Source organism: Ambystoma mexicanum, chromosome 13 (genome assembly GCF_040938575.1).
Source record: "Ambystoma mexicanum isolate Mex_15411 chromosome 13, UKY_AmexF1_1, whole genome shotgun sequence".
NCBI lineage: Eukaryota > Metazoa > Chordata > Amphibia > Caudata > Ambystomatidae > Ambystoma > Ambystoma mexicanum.
Genome location: NC_090938.1, coordinates 28401938 through 28419974, shown reverse-complemented (window position 1 = coordinate 28419974; position 18037 = coordinate 28401938). Strand labels below are relative to the sequence as shown.

The 18037-nt window shown below is 48.0% G+C and overlaps 1 protein-coding gene across 6 annotated transcripts in view; it reads left to right on the top strand.

Annotated features, from left to right (window-relative positions):
- The window catches only part of LOC138520773 (chitotriosidase-1-like), a 344502-nt gene that overhangs the window by 314819 nt on the left and 11646 nt on the right, over positions 1 to 18037 (top strand). For 4 of the 6 annotated variants that reach the window (XM_069633070.1, XM_069633069.1, XM_069633067.1 and 1 more), the window contains one exon: positions 4013 to 4963. The exons of 1 other annotated variant lie outside the window; for it this stretch is intronic. In XM_069633070.1, coding sequence (XP_069489171.1) covers positions 4013 to 4281 — 269 coding nt within the window. In that variant the 3' untranslated portion in view covers positions 4282 to 4963. Of the gene's footprint in view, positions 1 to 3358; positions 3432 to 4012; positions 4964 to 18037 lie in introns of those variants that run through there. One more of the 6 variants, XR_011282878.1, reaches the window with a different exon arrangement.

The window sequence follows — 18037 nt, the reverse complement described above, 5'->3', positions numbered from 1 at the left end:
GATGGGTATATAGTATATGGTATTGTATTGTCTTGAATGAATTTATGTCTATAACGTTTGTTTTAGAATGTTGTGTCTGGAGTAATGTATTGCTTTTGGTAATGAATTAAGAGTTTTGAAGTATATGATTAAAAATGTATTCAACTTTTAAATAAATTATTAAAACAAGAAAATAATAATGGCCGAGGCACTGCCATAGAAATGACATTTTGCATGTCCGGTTACTTCCATATTATGCCAGTTATAGCTGCATGTCGGGTGTTGTTTTTATATAATAGGTAGAGCCCCTACAATGGCAGTTGCTGCAATAATACAGTATCCAAAAATCCAATCGATGCAAGTCACTTTCAGTGCACAGGGACATTAATGTTTTAATGAATTATAATGGTTTGTTATTTATATAGTGCTTTCACCAAAGCGCTATACATAGCACATATCTACATACAATTATCATCTCAACCAAAGTTGGTCCTCATTTATCAACCTCATAAGAATGACAGACTGAGTTGGCCTAGCCAGGAGTTCAACCTGCGGCCTGCAGTTCACACACATGGATCGAAGCAGCAAGCGCTCAATCCGCTGAGCTGTCACCGCTTTGCTATTAGAAATGCAATGCCACCATAAGTAAACCTGTAAAAACTGGTCAGACATGTAATAACACCTATGTTTACTGTAGTCTTGATGATGCACAGTAGAAAATGCCATGCCACAGAAAGACATACCTAGACTGGCAGCACCAAAATGCCAATCTAACCACTGTGGCATGCTGGAGTGAGTTGTCTGAGGCAGAGGTGGCATTTCAAAGTGATTTTATTCAAAGAAAGAAGAAAACTCCTACCTTTCCCTTGTTCTTAAGAGTAGACCCTACCTAACCAAGGAATAACTGCAAAGTAACCACAAAGTAACAGAAAAGAAACCTAAATCGTTCCAGGAGAATTACTTCCTTTCCCTGGTTTGGCAGGGATCAGCTCTAGAAGCAATGTTCAAGAGTCTTTGCTTTAGCTCCAATCTTCTTCTGAGAATGTGCCAGGAGAATGACTCCCTTCTCCTGGTTCTGCAGGGATCAGCTTTAAGGGCCAAGTTTCTTTATTTCTGTTTAGTTCTTCTTCTTGAAGAGAATGTACCAGGGGAATGACTCCCTTCTCCTCGTTCTGCACGGATCACTCCTAAGTGCAAAGTGTCTTTATTTCAGTTCAGGTCTTCTTCTTGAAGACAATTTGCCAGGAGAATGACTCCCTTCTCCTGCTTCTGCAGGGATCGGCACTAGAGGCAATGTTCAGGAGTCTTTGTTTTAGCTCCAATCTTCTTCTGAGAAGGTGCCAGGAGAATGACTCCCTTATCCTGGTTCTGCAGTGATCAGCACTAGAGGCAATGTTCAGGAGTCTTTGTTTTAGCTCTAATCTTCTTCTGAGAATGTGCCAGGGGAATGACACCCTTCTCCTGGTTCTGCAGGGATCAGTCCCAAGTGCAAAGTGTCTATTTCAGTTCAGTTCGTCTTCTTGAAGAGGATGTGCCAGGAGAATGACTCCCTTCTCCTGGTTCTGCAGGGATCAGCCTTTAGGGCAAGGTGTCTTTATTTCAGTTCAGTTCTTCTTCTTCTGAGAATGTGCCAGGAGAATGACTCCCATCTCCTGGCTCCACACGTTTATCCTTCTCTTGGAGTGTTTTACAACCTTTGGCATTAGCTTCTGATTCAACTAATACAGCCCTGGAGAATGACTCTTTTCTCCGGGTTCCTTGACTCAAAGTGCTCTTCTATCTGTTCTTCACAATAGTTCTTATGAGCCCTTCTAGTTCCCCCCAGTTTTCTCTGAAGCCTCTTTTGAATGTACCGCACTCTTTATCTCTGACTTTAACAATCGTGTTCCTCTTACTGAGACGAGGGCTACAACTCCAGAGGCTATGTTCACTTTGGTTACTGTTGGAATAGTCACTGAAATGAGGGTGATTTCTCCCCAGGCGTTCTTCCTAACTATTTATATCTTCAATGCAATTACTGAGGCAAGCAAAGGAGATCACTCCTGAGGCTTGCATCACAATTCTTGCTCTTAATGTGATAACTGCGATGATGGTGCGTACTCCTGAGACTTGCTTCACAATTCTTATTCGTAATATAATTACTGAGACGAGGTAGATCACTCCTGATGCTTGTTTTGCAGTTCTCATTCCCAATGTGAATACTGAGATGAGGGAGATAACTCCTGAGGTTTGCTTCCCACGCCCCACCCCCTACAAGGTCTGCCTTAGCTCCCATTACCTTTACTTTGGCAGACGCACGTCACCAGCTCTTCCTAGGGTGTCAGGCTTCTGTGTTCCCAGCAAAAGCTTGTTCTGCTTTGCTCTTCTCTCTCTGCAGTCCTGCTGTATCTCTGTGGGCATTCCAGCCAGGTGGTAGCAGTATAGCTACAGGACCACTCAGTCCACCTCCTTGAGGTCACACCACCATCTGCGGGATTCAAGCTTGGCTTGCTCTTGCTTGGCCATAGAAGGACTCTTCTGGTCTACGGCCACGTCCTCCCAGCGTCTGAGTTGCTCCTGCTGCGTCTCGTCTTCTCTCCCGATTCCAATCTCCCAGGCTGACCAGGCTTCACACCTGTTGAGCTCTGTAGTGAGTTCATCATTGATTTTTATCTTATTTGGCTTGGACCTCTCCAGCGGAGTGCCATAGTCTATTGTCGGGCTGACTTGCGTACTCCTCTTGCCTCCTTGGAGCCATCTCGACCCAGTAACTTTCACATGAGTGTTCTGCATGACTCTGTGAATGTTCTTCTTCTTCGCAGTACCTTCATAGTACAAATCCTGATTAGCTGGAGTTTTCATATTTAAGATATTTAGATCTACAGGAAGAAGAGAAGGGGTATCACACTAATACACAGTAGTACTGTCAGCCTGAACCTCGACAGAGCCTAATGGTTTCATGTTTTTTTACGGGAGGAGGATTAAGGAGTTGCAGTATGGAATGGGAGTCTTTATCCCCATAGGGAAATGACTCTCCCTGTGAGGTCCCCTGCTTTTTACCACCCCTAGGAGGGCTATCAGGTAGCGTCCTCACCTTCATAGCGTCACATGGAAGGGCTCCCCCATGGGGAGAAGGGCCGTGATCCCATGAATCGTCGCACCAGGAAATAACACTTATCATGCTTCCATTATCATAGATGCCCAGAAAAGTGTACTATGCCACAGTAAGGACTGGCTGCCCCCAAATGCAAGTCTAGCCAGGAAATAACACTTATCGTGGGTGCTTTATCAAAGATGCCCAGTACAAAATGTGAACCCACAGTAAGAAATAGCTAGTCGAGCTGCAGCAAAATGCTAGTCTAGACACACACTAACACTTATTATGCTTACTTCATTATAGATGCCCAGAAAAATGTGCCATGATGCAGTGAGAAATTGCTAGACTGGCTGCACCCAAATGTCAGCCAACATAGGTAATAACACTTTTCATGCTTACTGAATTATATCTGCCCTTTACAAATGTCATTCCACAGTAAGAAATGACTAGACTGGCTGCACCCAAATCCCAATCTAGACAGGTAATAACACTTACAGTTACAGTGCTAACAGCAATGCATTTTGTTTGAATTAACGGGACACCTTCAAAATACTTACCTAAGATGGCCTCTGTGGAGCTGGAAGGTGGGGGCTCCATACAGAGCCCCTCTTCCATTTCTGTGGAGGCCTGGGAAGCTGGAGAGGCTTCGGCGCAGCCACTGCCACCGAAATAAATCAGGTCAGTGGGGTAGGGGTGCTGGATGGAAGGAAACAGGGACCAGAGGAGAGGGTGGGGGTAAGATGGTGGGGCAGGGGAGCAGCCTTCTGACTGCTCAGAACGTGGGATCGGATCGTGGGATTCAGCCGCCGCTCAGAGGAAACTGATTGGTTGGCTCCCCTGCCCTGGGTGCTAATTAATCATAACCGCTGGTATTGCAGCGACCAGTCATATGAAAGGCCAATAAATAAACACAGCCTTTCTGTCTGTTCTGATTTCCATATCACTTTTCTTCCATAGGCAATGTTTCATCAGATACCCACAATGACACCCCTTCATCCACCGCTCAGCAGTCCAGTTCAAAATGCCCTGATGGAGGCGCCTCCCAGGAGCGCATCACCCCTGCGCCCTCAGACAAGCTGTGCCTAAACCAACCCAACGGCATCCGCTGTGCCCACCCAGAGGACCCCAGCAAATTCTACACCTGCTCCCATGGTCAAATGATTCTCTTTGATTGCCCACCAGGGCTTGTGTTTGATGACTTATGTAAATGCTGTAATTGGGCGTGAGCCCAGTGCTACAGGTTTCCAGACACCATTATACTGCCCTTCGATGAGGCCGCTATAACTTTCCAGACTGCCCCCCCCCCACCCCACAGATGGCAGCAACCAACATGCTTTTTCTGTATGATTTTATTGTTTTGCACACAAATGTTTTCTCTACAGTGGTAATCCATCCGTAACAGTGCTAAGGCAACACCGTTATTAATATGATCTTTTCTCCCTTCTATAGTCTTCTGTTCACAAAAAGGACTGAGATGATAGTCTGTCTTCTAGCCGTACTGCAGTGCTGGTAGTCCGTCTTCTATGTCTACTAAATGCAGACATGACTCTTAGCTACATCACAGGAGAGTCATTCCTCCCTCAGTCCCTCTGCCCTGGAACAGGACCTCCCCACCCAGGCTCTTCAGTCACTGACTTTTGGGGTTATTTTGCCCGCGAGTCTCTGGGATTCTGGACCCAATTCCAGCCCTGTGCACTGGATCTTGTGGCACCGTCTAAGACAGTTCTGCCAACGCGCGCGGCAGCAGCCTCGTCTATGTTGATACATTTGCCAACCCTATCTAAATGAACAGTTTAAATCGTGAACCCCCCCCAGGCCAGGGCTGAAGCGCTGTGACCCGCTTTCCTTCTGCCTTTCTGGAATGCTGTGTTATGGATGCTTGTAATAAAGCTTTCTTATCAGACTAAAGTTGCCTATTTATTAAATCACGCCTACCAGGGAGGTATGGCCTGGCCATCAGGATGTTCACAAAGCTCAGGGCAACACCCAGGTTCCTCCATTTGTGGACTAGATACTTAGTTAGCCACAAGGCTGGAGGGACACTAGGCACATGGAGCCTTTGCACAGGTCATCCGTCCAAGAAGCAAGGGGGTGGCTGACCACCAAAGGTCAGACATGACTGGCTTCTAAGATGTACCCCATCACAGACCCCATTGTCAGACACACAGACAGAATCAGTCAACATCGATTGAGAGCATTCAGCCCGGAGGCTCGCCAGGACGCTTCCCCTGGGATTCCCTGAATATATGCATGAGGGCACAGGGGCAGTGGGATTCCCTGAATATATGCTTGAGGGCACAGGGGCAGTGGGATTCCCTAAATATATGCATGAGGGCGCAGGGGCAGTGGGATTCCCTGAATATATGCTTGAGGGCACTGGGCAGTGGGATTCCCTGAATATATGCATTAGGGCACAGGGCAGTGGGATTCCCTAAATATATGCATGAGGGCACAGGGACAGTGGGATTCCCTGAATATGTGCATGAGGGCACAGGGCCCATGGGATTCCCTGAATATGTGCATGAGGCCACAGGGCCTATGGGATTCCCTGAATATGTGCATGAGGGCACAGGGGCAGTGGGATTCCCTGAATATATGCATGAGGGCACAGGGCCCATGGGATTCCCTAAATATATGCATGAGGGCGCAGGGGCAGTGGGATTCCCTGAATATATGCTTGAGGGCACTGGGCAGTGGGATTCCCTGAATATATGCATTAGGGCACAGGGCAGTGGGATTCCCTAAATATATGCATGAGGGCACAGGGACAGTGGGATTCCCTGAATATGTGCATGAGGGCACAGGGCCCATGGGATTCCCTGAATATGTGCATGAGGCCACAGGGCCTATGGGATTCCCTGAATATGTGCATGAGGGCACAGGGGCAGTGGGATTCCCTGAATATATGCATGAGGGCACAGGGCCCATGGGATTCCTAGAATATATGCATGAGGGCACAGGAGCCATGGGATTCCCTGAATATATGCATGAGGGCACAGGGGCAGTGGGATTCCCTGAATATATGCATGAGGGCACAGGGCCCATGGGATTCCCTAAATATATGCATGAGGGTGCAGGGACAGTGGGATTCCCTGAATATATGCATGAGGGCACAGGGGCAGTGGGATTCCCTGAATATATGCATGAGGGCACAGGGGCAGTGGGATTCCCTGAATATATGCATGAGGGCACAGGGCCCATGGGATTCCCTAAATATATGCATGAGGGCGCAGGGGCAGTGGGATTCCCTGAATATATGCATGAGGGCACAGGGCAGTGGGATTCCCTGAATATATGCATGAGGGCACAGGGGCAGTGGGATTCCCTGAATATATGCATGAGGGCGCAGGGGCAGTGGGATTCCCTGAATATATGCTTGAGGGCACAGGGGCAGTGGGATTCCCTGAATATATGCTTGAGGGCACAGGGGCAGTGGGATTCCCTGAATATATGCATGAGGGCACAGGGGCAGTGGGATTCCCTGAATATATGCATGAGGGCACAGGGCCCATGGGATTCGCTAAATATATGCATGAGGGCGCAGGGGCAGTGGGATTCCCTGAATATATGCATGAGGGCACAGGGCAGTGGGATTCCCTGAATATATGCATGAGGACACAGGGGCAGTGGGATTCCCTGAATATATGCATGAGGGCACAGGGGCAGTGGGATTCCCTGAATATATGCATGAGGGCACAGGGCCCATGGGATTCCCTAAATATATGCATGAGGGCGCAGGGACAGTGGGATTCCCTGAATATATGCATGAGGGCACAGGGGCAGTGGGATTCCCTGAATATATGCATGAGGGCACAGGGGCAGTGGGATTCCCTGAATATATGCATGAGGGCACAGGGCCCATGGGATTCCCTAAATATATGCATGAGGGCGCAGGGGCAGTGGGATTCCCTGAATATATGCATGAGGGCACAGGGCAGTGGGATTCCCTGAATATATGCATGAGGGCACAGGGGCAGTGGGATTCCCTGAATATATGCATGAGGGCGCAGGGGCAGTGGGATTCCCTGAATATATGCTTGAGGGCACAGGGGCAGTGGGATTCCCTGAATATATGCTTGAGGGCACAGGGGCAGTGGGATTCCCTGAATATATGCATGAGGGCACAGGGGCAGTGGGATTCCCTGAATATATGCATGAGGGCACAGGGCAGTGGGATTCCCTGAATATATGCATGAGGACACAGGGGCAGTGGGATTCCCTGAATATATGCATGAGGGCACAGGGGCAGTGGGATTCCCTGAATATATGCATGAGGGCACAGGGCCCATGGGATTCCCTAAATATATGCATGAGGGCGCAGGGACAGTGGGATTCCCTGAATATATGCATGAGGGCACAGGGGCAGTGGGATTCCCTGAATATATGCATGAGGGCACAGGGGCAGTGGGATTCCCTGAATATATGCATGAGGGCACAGGGCCCATGGGATTCCCTAAATATATGCATGAGGGCGCAGGGGCAGTGGGATTCCCTGAATATATGCATGAGGGCACAGGGCAGTGGGATTCCCTGAATATATGCATGAGGGCACAGGGGCAGTGGGATTCCCTGAATATATGCATGAGGGCGCAGGGGCAGTGGGATTCCCTGAATATATGCTTGAGGGCACAGGGGCAGTGGGATTCCCTGAATATATGCTTGAGGGCACAGGGGCAGTGGGATTCCCTGAATATATGCATGAGGGCACAGGGGCAGTGGGATTCCCTGAATATATGCATGAGGGCACAGGGCCCATGGGATTCGCTAAATATATGCATGAGGGCGCAGGGGCAGTGGGATTCCCTGAATATATGCATGAGGGCACAGGGCAGTGGGATTCCCTGAATATATGCATGAGGACACAGGGGCAGTGGGATTCCCTGAATATATGCATGAGGGCACAGGGGCAGTGGGATTCCCTGAATATATGCATGAGGGCACAGGGCCCATGGGATTCCCTAAATATATGCATGAGGGCGCAGGGACAGTGGGATTCCCTGAATATATGCATGAGGGCACAGGGGCAGTGGGATTCCCTGAATATATGCATGAGGGCACAGGGGCAGTGGGATTCCCTGAATATATGCATGAGGGCGCAGGGGCAGTGGGATTCCCTGAATATATGCTTGAGGGCACAGGGGCAGTGGGATTCCCTGAATATATGCTTGAGGGCACAGGGGCAGTGGGATTCCCTGAATATATGCATGAGGGCACAGGGGCAGTGGGATTCCCTGAATATATGCATGAGGGCACAGGGCCCATGGGATTCGCTAAATATATGCATGAGGGCGCAGGGGCAGTGGGATTCCCTGAATATATGCATGAGGACACAGGGGCAGTGGGATTCCCTGAATATATGCATGAGGGCACAGGGGCAGTGGGATTCCCTGAATATATGCATGAGGGCACAGGGCCCATGGGATTCCCTAAATATATGCATGAGGGCGCAGGGACAGTGGGATTCCCTGAATATATGCATGAGGGCACAGGGGCAGTGGGATTCCCTGAATATATGCATGAGGGCACAGGGGCAGTGGGATTCCCTGAATATATGCATGAGGGCACAGGGCCCATGGGATTCCCTAAATATATGCATGAGGGCACAGGGCAGTGGGATTCCCTGAATATATGCATGAGGGCACAGGGCCCATGGGATTCCCTGAATATATGCATGAGGGCACAGGAGCCATGGGATTCCCAGAATATATGCATGAGGGCACAGGGCCCATGGGATTCCCTGAATATATGCATGAGGGCGAAGGGGCAGTGGGATTCCCTGAATATATGCATGAGGGCACAGGGCCAATGGGATTCCCTGAATATGTGCATGAGGGCACAGGGCAGTGGGATTCCCTGAATATATGCATGAGGGCACAGGGGCAGTGGGATTCCCTGAATATATGCATGAGGGCACAGGGGCAGTGGGATTCCCTGAATATATGCATGAGGGCACAGGAGCCATGGGATTCCCAGAATATATGCATGAGGGCACAGGAGCCATGGGGTTCCCTGAATATGTGCATGAGGACACATGGGCAGTGGGATTGCCTGAATATATGCATGAGGGCAAACTCTCATCTCAAAGTGGGAAAAAAACACAGAACAGGTTATCATGCCATGTTCTTTCTGGAGAGGAGCGCCTGCTACCTTTTTCGAAATATTTGCAAGGAACTTGGGGTGGTCACCCTGATTTCCCTGGGGGAAACCCGACATGGAGTCCCTGCTCACTGCGCTCAGAGAGGCACAGCTCCACCTCACTGATGAGGCCCAACAAGGCTGAAACACGTGCATGGGGTTGCTGTTGGTACTCTTGTTCAGAAGGGAATTACCACAGTATTTCGATGCTGGACTGCCCATGTGGGCGGGACAAAGACTGAAATGCAAATGGATATTTCCCATGTGGGAAAGGTACAGTGAGCAAAAAGCGATGGCAGCAAACTCTCATCTCAAAGTGGGAAAAAAACCACAGAACAGGTTATCATGCCATGTTCTTTCTGGAGAGAGAATATATTTTTTTAAAACCTCTGTAAATTCTACCTGGTGATAGGCTGACCTTATGTCCAGGGTGTAAGAGACTGCAGAATCACTGACCCTGCAGACCTTTTGAGTGATATTAGGAGGGAGACGCGTGTTCGCCTCAATGTAGCGGCTGCGACTTCTGAGATCGGCGCCCATTCTGATGCTGTCTTCAGCCCCCTTTCCTGCTAGCATGAACCATCCTATCGATAACCCCAGAGTTTGCCGTGCTTCGTATGAGTGCTTCCAGTATATCAAGCAGGTGGAAAGGTGTCTTCCACACTTGATGTTTGACAGGTTGTGCCCCCACCTACGGCATCATTTCAGCTTGCCTAGAATGGCAGTGAATACTGTGAAGTCCGTCTGGGTGGCATTTTCCAGTACTTTATGTGTATCAAGGAAGGCAAGGATGTCTGCAGCTTTGAATCGATGGTTGGAGGGATATCTATTGAACTGCCTCAACATGAGAGTACTTATTAGGATGCTCCAGGTCAGACGTTGATGGCAAATGATCCCTGGTGTTTCCAGCTTGGAACCTGTGGCTGATGTGCCTGCTGTGCCTGCTGGGGCTGCTGGGACTGCTGTAGCTGCTGTGCCTGCTGGGGCTGCTGTGCCTGCTGGGGCTGCTGGGGCTGCTGTGGCGGCTGTGCCTGCTGTGGCTGCAGTGCCTGCTGTGGCTGCTGTGGCTGCTGTGCCTGCTGTGGCTGCTGTGCCTGCTGTGCCTGCTGTGTTTGCTGTGGCTGATGTGGCTGCTGTGTTTGTTGTGGTTGCTTTGGCTGCTGTTCCAGCTTGGAACCCGTAGCTGTTGTGGCTATGGTGGCTGCGGTGGCTGCTGTGCCTGCTGTGGCTGCTGTGCCTGCTGTGCCTGCTGTGGCTCCTGTGGTTGCTGTGGCTGCTGTGGCTGCTGTTCCAGATTGGAACCTGTGGCTGCTGTGGCTAGGGTGGCTACTGTGGCTGCTGTGGTTGCTGTGGCAGCCGCACACATGTTTCAGACAGTTGGCCATTGCTTGTATTGGGTATGCAGTGATAAAATCGCGGCAAAAATGTTGCATGAACAAAAAATTGCAGCAAAAATGCTGTGGTTTGACCCGTTAAAGGTGTACCCTGCTCCCTTTAAATGGTATAATGGGTCCGGTGGTTGCGGGGGTGCCCCCCGCATCCTTTGCATGGTTTGTGGTGGCAAAACCACTGCCTTTTTGCCGTGATATTTTGTGTTCACTGCCATTTTTGCTGCGTTTTAACACATGAAACCTTGTATTGCATGAGTGCTGGAAAGCTGTCTGGCGACGGATGGTATGTGGTGTCGAGGGGGGTGGGTTAAGGGAACTGATTTCTTGGGCTAACACATTGTTGAGTAGTGGGACGGGACTGACCGTATAAATGGAGGCAGAATCCGCCATCTGGAGAATGCTTCTTAGCGTCTGTCACCCGTCTCATGGGTCTCAGTGGTCCTTCTTCAGGTCCTTTTAAATGACAGGACCAAGTCAGTGATTTATCGGTTGGATCCTTGCCTTCATTGGGATCTTCCTCAAGTGCCTTTAGAGCCACTATTCGATCTGATGATGGGTCGCAACCTCTTGCCTTGATGCCAAACTTGTGATAAGTGGTTCCTGTGACCACAGGTCGCACACCTGTGCCTCCACGCAGGATGTTTCTGTAGACTTGTGAAATGAGCATCCACATCTGAAGCACTTCTCATACTTGGGCCGTGGATCTCCGTAGTACTTCTCGTGGTCTTTTGGCATGAGGCTCCACTCGCATCCTTACTCCTGGAGCGATTCATCGCACATGCCAGGGTGGTCAGATGATTGTCGCACTAACTGGCTATCTCTTTGCATATGGCATTGCTCCAAACCACATAATGCACTACACGTTTGGCCACTGTGGTGACTTTGTGATGGCTGGGGTCTACAGCAAGCCGCAGCCATTGGTGTAGAGCGTTCATTGATCCTATGATACTTCACAGTGAAATGCCCCAAATTTGCTAGCATCTTAGAGGGCCGCCATGTTCTGCTCAATCGTCTCGCCCTCTAGTTGCGGCCTGGCCTAGAGGGCCGCCATGTTCTGCTCAATCGTCTCGCCCTCTAGTTGCGGCCTGACCTAGAGGGCCACCATGTTCTGCTCAATTGTCTAACCCTCTAGTTGCGGCCTGGCCTAGAAGGCTGCCATGTTCTGCTCAATCGTCTCGCCCTCTAGTTGGGGCCTGGCCTAGAGGGCCGCCATGTTCTGCTCAATCCTCTCGCCCTCTAGTTGCGGCCTGGCCTAGAGGGCCACCATGTTCTGCTCAATCGTCTTGCCCTCTAGTTGCGGCCTGGCCTAGAAGGCCGTCATGTTGTGCTCCATCCTCTCGCCCTCTAGTTGCGGCCCGGCGTAGAGGGCCGCCATGTTCTGCTCCATCGTCTGGTCCTCTAGTTCCTGCCCGGCATAGAGGGCCGCCATGTTCTAGTTGCGGCCTGGTGTAGAGGACATGCCTCTCCGTTACGGTGTTGACATTTGGCTGATAGTAATTGACCAGATGTGCAATAATTTCTTCAAAACTTCCATGAGCACTACGCTGGGGCGGCGGGGGCGGGCAGCAGCTGTTGACAAACGACCTGGGTTTTGGACATGGGCGGACTGCGGGATACAATTGTCTCGGGCACCAATGAAAAGGTGTCCCACAGCTGCAAATGGCAGTTCATTCCTTTTGTGACAGACTGTTTGAGTAGTACCAAAGGGGGAGGGTTTTGATACAATGTGATGTCAATTGTGCATTTTAAAGAATATTCATTCGGTAACACTGGTCAAAACTACTGCTCACATGGTGAAGTAACTTATCAAAATGGCCCACTTTGACCACAAAGAAAGGACTACACTAGCCTTTTGCATTTTTGATTCAAGCATTGTCCTATTGACCTCTAGGCCTGTCCGCGCCTGGTTTCGGTCACGGGGCAGTGCGTCAGAATACCCTTCTTTTTTGGATGATAATTGATTTGCAGCAGGAGGTTCTCTGTAAAGAAGCAACTCTTGTTTCCACCCCTGCCACGGAATGGGCGGTGCTGTGGGTCCTGGCAGGGAGCTTGTCCCCGGCGCTGAGGGGAACAGGATCAGGCAGGAAGCTTGTCCTATGCGCTGAGGGAACATGATCAGGCAGGGAGCTTGTCCCAGGCGCTGGGGGGAACAGGATCAGGCAGGGAGCTTGTCCCATGCGCTGAGGGGAACATGATCAGGCAGGGAGCTTGTCCCAGGCGCTGGGGGAAACAGGATCAGGCAGGGAGCTTGTCCCAGACGCCACAGAATCAGGCAGGGAGCACTGAGGGGAACAGGATCAGGCAGGGAGTGCTGAGGGGAACAGGGTCAGGCAGGGAGCTTGTCCCAGGCACCACAGAATTAGGAAGGGAGTGCTGAGGCGAACAGGATCAGGCAGGAATTTTGTCCCAGGCGCTGAAGGGGAACAGGATCAGGCAGGGAGTGCTGAGGGGAACAGGATCAGGCAGGGAGCGCTGGGGGGAACAGGATCTGGCAGGGAGCTTGTCCGAGGCGCCACAGGAGCTGGCAGGGAGTTTGTCCCCGGCGCTGAGGGGAACAGGATCAGGCAGGGAGCTTGTGCCAGGCGCTGAGGGGAACAGGATCAGGCAGGGAGCTTGTCCCATGCGCTGAGGGGAACATGATCAGGCAGGGAGCTTGTCCTAGGTGCTGGGGGGAACAGGAGCAGGCAGGAGCTTGTCCCAGGTGCCACAGGATCAGGCAGGGAGCGCTGAGGGGAACAGGATCAGGCAGGGAGTGCTGAGGGGAACAGGATCCGGCAGGGAGCGCTGAGGGGAAGAGGATCAGGCAGGAAGCCGATCAGGCAGGGAGCTTGTCCCAGGCTCTGAGGGGAACAGGATCAGGCAGGGAGTGCTGAGGGGAACAGGATCCGGCAGGGAGCGCTGAGGGGAAGAGGATCAGGCAGGAAGCCGATCAGGCAGGGAGCTTGTCCCAGGCTCTGAGGGGGACAGGATCAGGCAGGGAGCTTGTCCCAGGCACCGAGGGGTACAGGATCAGGCAGGGAGCTTGTCCCAGGCGCTGAGGGGGTTCAGGACCAGGCAGGGAGCTTGTCTCAGGTGCTGGGGGGTGAAGTATGCGAGACTTGAAGGTAAGTAAACTTTCTTTATTTACTTTTAATTAATGACCCGGTGCCCCGCACTGCGTCTCACTTCATCCACTCAACATCTCCCACTAACGGTCTTCTTTCGAACACTCACTCCACACCAGCATTCTCACAGTCACAAACATTCTAACTCACGCACAGGAGGGGAGCCGAGATAACTTACATATGACATATTACATTACTAGAATATATTAGAATACTACATATTCCCCCCCTTTCACAATATTGAGCAATAGGAATGATATACATTTGAAATCTTTTTTTCATAGATACAATTTCATGAAATCAAAAACTTCAAACATAACACATTTGTGCAACGAGTACTATTCCTATACAATCTTGAAATCCTTTAAACAAACCTTCTCTAAATAAGGAACATCCTTTAACTCTGCATGACATAATCTCTGGACCAAAACGGTAACCTCCTTTCTCTAGAACTACGCACATTTCTATTTTCAAAAAATACTTCACCTTGCTGAGCTCTTACACCTTCAACTTGTCTCACCTCATCACCATTCATATTCCTATTTTCAAATCCATTTTGAATATGATCGTCTCCAAACAAATCAATCGCTCTTCCCTCACTTTTGAATTGTTTGACTCTTTCATTCTTACCCTTCCACATCCATTTACTAACTCTGTCCATGTTCCATACTGATCCTCCCGCGACTCTCACCTCTCTCCTGAAAACTTGTATCACCTTAACGGGACTGCTGTATTTAGATTCACCCTTCTTAACATTGTGTCCAAATTTAATTCGCACCAAATCTCCTGGTAATATCTTCAACTTACTCTTTTCTGGAGACTCAAACCTTCCTGTATATCTTTTGCTCATGTCTATATTTTCATCAGAATTTTTTAACCTAGTACTAACACTTCTCCTGTGATTAACCCATTCAGGATTTAGCAAAGTGTTAGGAGCTCTTCCCCTCATTAATTCAAAAGGAGAGACTTCCGTACCTCTCCTAACTGACATCCTTGTGCTCCATATTCTCTCATTAAGGACTTCATCTACCGGTATATTGTTACTCAAAGCCAATTCTACTGCCTCAACAATTACACGGTTATATCTCTCCACTAACCCATTTGTCTGTGGGTGATATAACGACGAAAATATCCACTCAATTCCTGATCTCTTAGCAAATTCTCTCATGTCTCTACTTCTGAACTGAACTCCATTATCACTTATAATTATTTTGGGAAATCCTTCTCTTCTGCAGATCTGCATTATGAATTTCATTACCTTATTGGTATCAATTCTACTCACCGCTTTGACTTCCACCCACCCCGAGTAATAATCAACTAGAACTATCAGGAACCTCTTCTCCCCAACCAACCTTACATATGGTCCAATGATATCTATTCCTACCATCTCCCATGGTGCATTACCTCTGTCCATGTTAATCGGTTTAGACTTTACAATCCTACAGCTCTTGTCACTGTTCTGACATGGCCAACAATTCTTGATAAATCTCTCAATCTAATATCCATTCCTGACCACCAGTACTTCGAACGTACATTATTTTTCGTGCCAGTGATACCAGGATGGCCCATGTGTGCTTCTCAATTAGTTCACTCCACAACTTGCGTGGGGGAATCAATTTATCTCCCCTCACTAAAAATCCATCCTCCATGGATAATTCATCTTTAACTTCCCAATATTTCCTACAGCCTTCACTGATTGCCCTTTTCTCAGGCCACCGTGATTCAGTGTATCTTCTTATCTCTTGCAATTCATCGTCTTTACTCAATTCTTCAATCCACTCGTCCTTGGACGTAACCTCAAAAATGACTGCTACCATTTCTTCATCCGATTCCACACTTGTATTACCACTCTCTAAAGGTAATCTAGATAAATAATCGGCGACTATATTCCTTTTCCCTGGTACATATTTTACCGAAAAATTGTAGTCCTGTAATTTTAAACTAAGTCTAGCTATCCTCGGCGAAGCTTTACACATTCCTTTCACCGGAAGAACTTCAATTAAAGGTTTGTGGTCTGTTTGAATTATAAATTTGTTTCCCCACAAATATTTCCTAAAATAATTCACCGCCCATGAACAAGCCAACAATTCCTTTTCAATCACTGAATATCTGTTCTCTGTTTCTGAGATAGCTCTAGAAGCATGACTGATTGTCTTCTCATTGGCATCCTCATTTATCTGTGTTAAAACTGCTCCTAAACCATTCCCACTTGCATCCACCGTGATCTTCGTCAACCTCCCAAACTCAAATCCTCCCAACTCCAAAGAATTGCAAATTCCTCTTTTTATGCATTCAACAGCCTCACTACATTCATCACTCCAAGTAAATTTTACGTCCTTTTTTAACAACTTCCTTAAAGGCTCTGTTACACTCGCAATTTTTTTTTACAAACTTGTTGTAATATTCACATAATCCTAAAAATGATCGGAATTCATCTTTGTTGTTTGGATTACGCGACTCTTTGATTGCGCTCATTGCATCTCGCTTAGGCTTATATCCCTTACCATTCACAGTGTGCCCTAGATACTCCACTTCTTCTACCCCAAATTTACATTTGCTTATCTCAATTCTCAACCCAACTTCTTCCAATCTCTTCATCACTTCTTTCAATCTTCCTTCATGTTCTTCAGACCCTTTACCATATACAATTATATCATCTTGATATACCAGCGTTCCACTTAAACCCTTCAATACATGCATCATTACTCTCTGAAATACTGCCGCCGCAGATGCTAATCCAAACGGCGTGCGTTTATACCTATACAATCCATGTGGTGTAGTAAATGCTGTAATGTCTCTACCATCCTCTGTCAAGGAAATCTGATGATAGGCACTAGAAAGATCTAAAGTAGAAAATACATCAGCATTGTCAATACGATTCAACATTTCAGATATAATAGGAAGCAGGAATATGTCAGTTATGATGTTCTTGTTGACGTCTCTTAGGTCTACGCAAATTCTCAGTTTTCCATTTTTTTTCAATGTAACCACGATGGGGCTCACCCATTCAGATGATTCTATTTTCTCTATAACTCCCTCCGACTCCAATATTGCAAGTTCTTGCTCAACTTTGTCAGCAATGGCAAAGGAAATTGGTCTAGATTTCGTGTGTTTAACAGGTATCGCTCCTTTCTTGAGACAAATCCTGTGCGCGAAACTTTTAAGCAAACCCAATTTCGACTTGCCTTCTTTCTCTTCTTTAGTATTCTTGCTTTCACGCATTTGACTACTCCTATTTACAACCAAAATGTGTTCTTTATCACATGGGTCCAATCTGATTCTCAGACCAGCTTGATCTCTCCAACCCAGTACATTCACACCTTTTTCTGCTACGTATACCTTCACCTGAGACCGTCTGTCTTTAAATTGAACGATACACAAAAACCATCCAAGCATCTTAATCCTAGATCCTTCAAATCCTCCAGGATTAGGTATATCTGACACCTCCATCTTGCTCTTGAGACCACGTGCTACTTAATTCTTCTATGTTCTCTTTGTGATAATTGTCCACGGTGAACAACTGTCCACTTTCACCTTCAGCTTCTAATTGTCCAGGAATACTTCACAACTCGGGCATTTAAATTCTCCATCTGGTGGTTCACGTATCAGAAACACTCTTTCTTCCTCCGAGTCTTCCTCTTCTTCTATGATGGATGATACTTTCTTCCTTCTACACGTGACCGCGAAGTGACCTCTTATACCACAATTTCCACATTTCTGCCCTAAAGCTGGGCACTGTTTTGCATATGCATAATGACCAACTCTGCCACAATTATAGCATCTGTCTCCTTCTCTCTGTTGAGTGTTCTGAAATCTCTGATCATATTGGTTTCTTGGTTCATTTTTCACCCAATTCTTTCCTCTGTATGAGCCCACTCTTTGCTCAAAGTTCTTCATTTTGCTACTTCTTCCTGCATTGACTTCACCCTTGTCCTTGTTTCTGACGTTCGTTCCACCTCTGTCTTTAGGTCGTAGTATATTAACTTGACCTTGTTCTTCTGATTCTTTCTCCTGTATCTCTTTACTGCTATGTTTCTGCATACTTCGTACAACCTCTTCTTTCTTGTTCTTCATCTCCTTCGAGCATAATTGACTGTGTTCCACACGTTTAGCGATCGCTATCGTTTCCCGGGAGGGATGGATTGCCAACCATCCACAGTCTGTCTTGTACTAGGTTGTCTTTCGAGTGAATAATGATCTTATCTCTGATTAACTCATTAAGAGTGATGCCATTTCCAAATTGGCAAGTCCGTGATAACACTCTTAATGCAGAAACATATTCCTCAATGCTCTCATTTTCCTTTTGCACCCGCATATAGAATTTATATCTGTTTATGGCTACATTCGTTTCT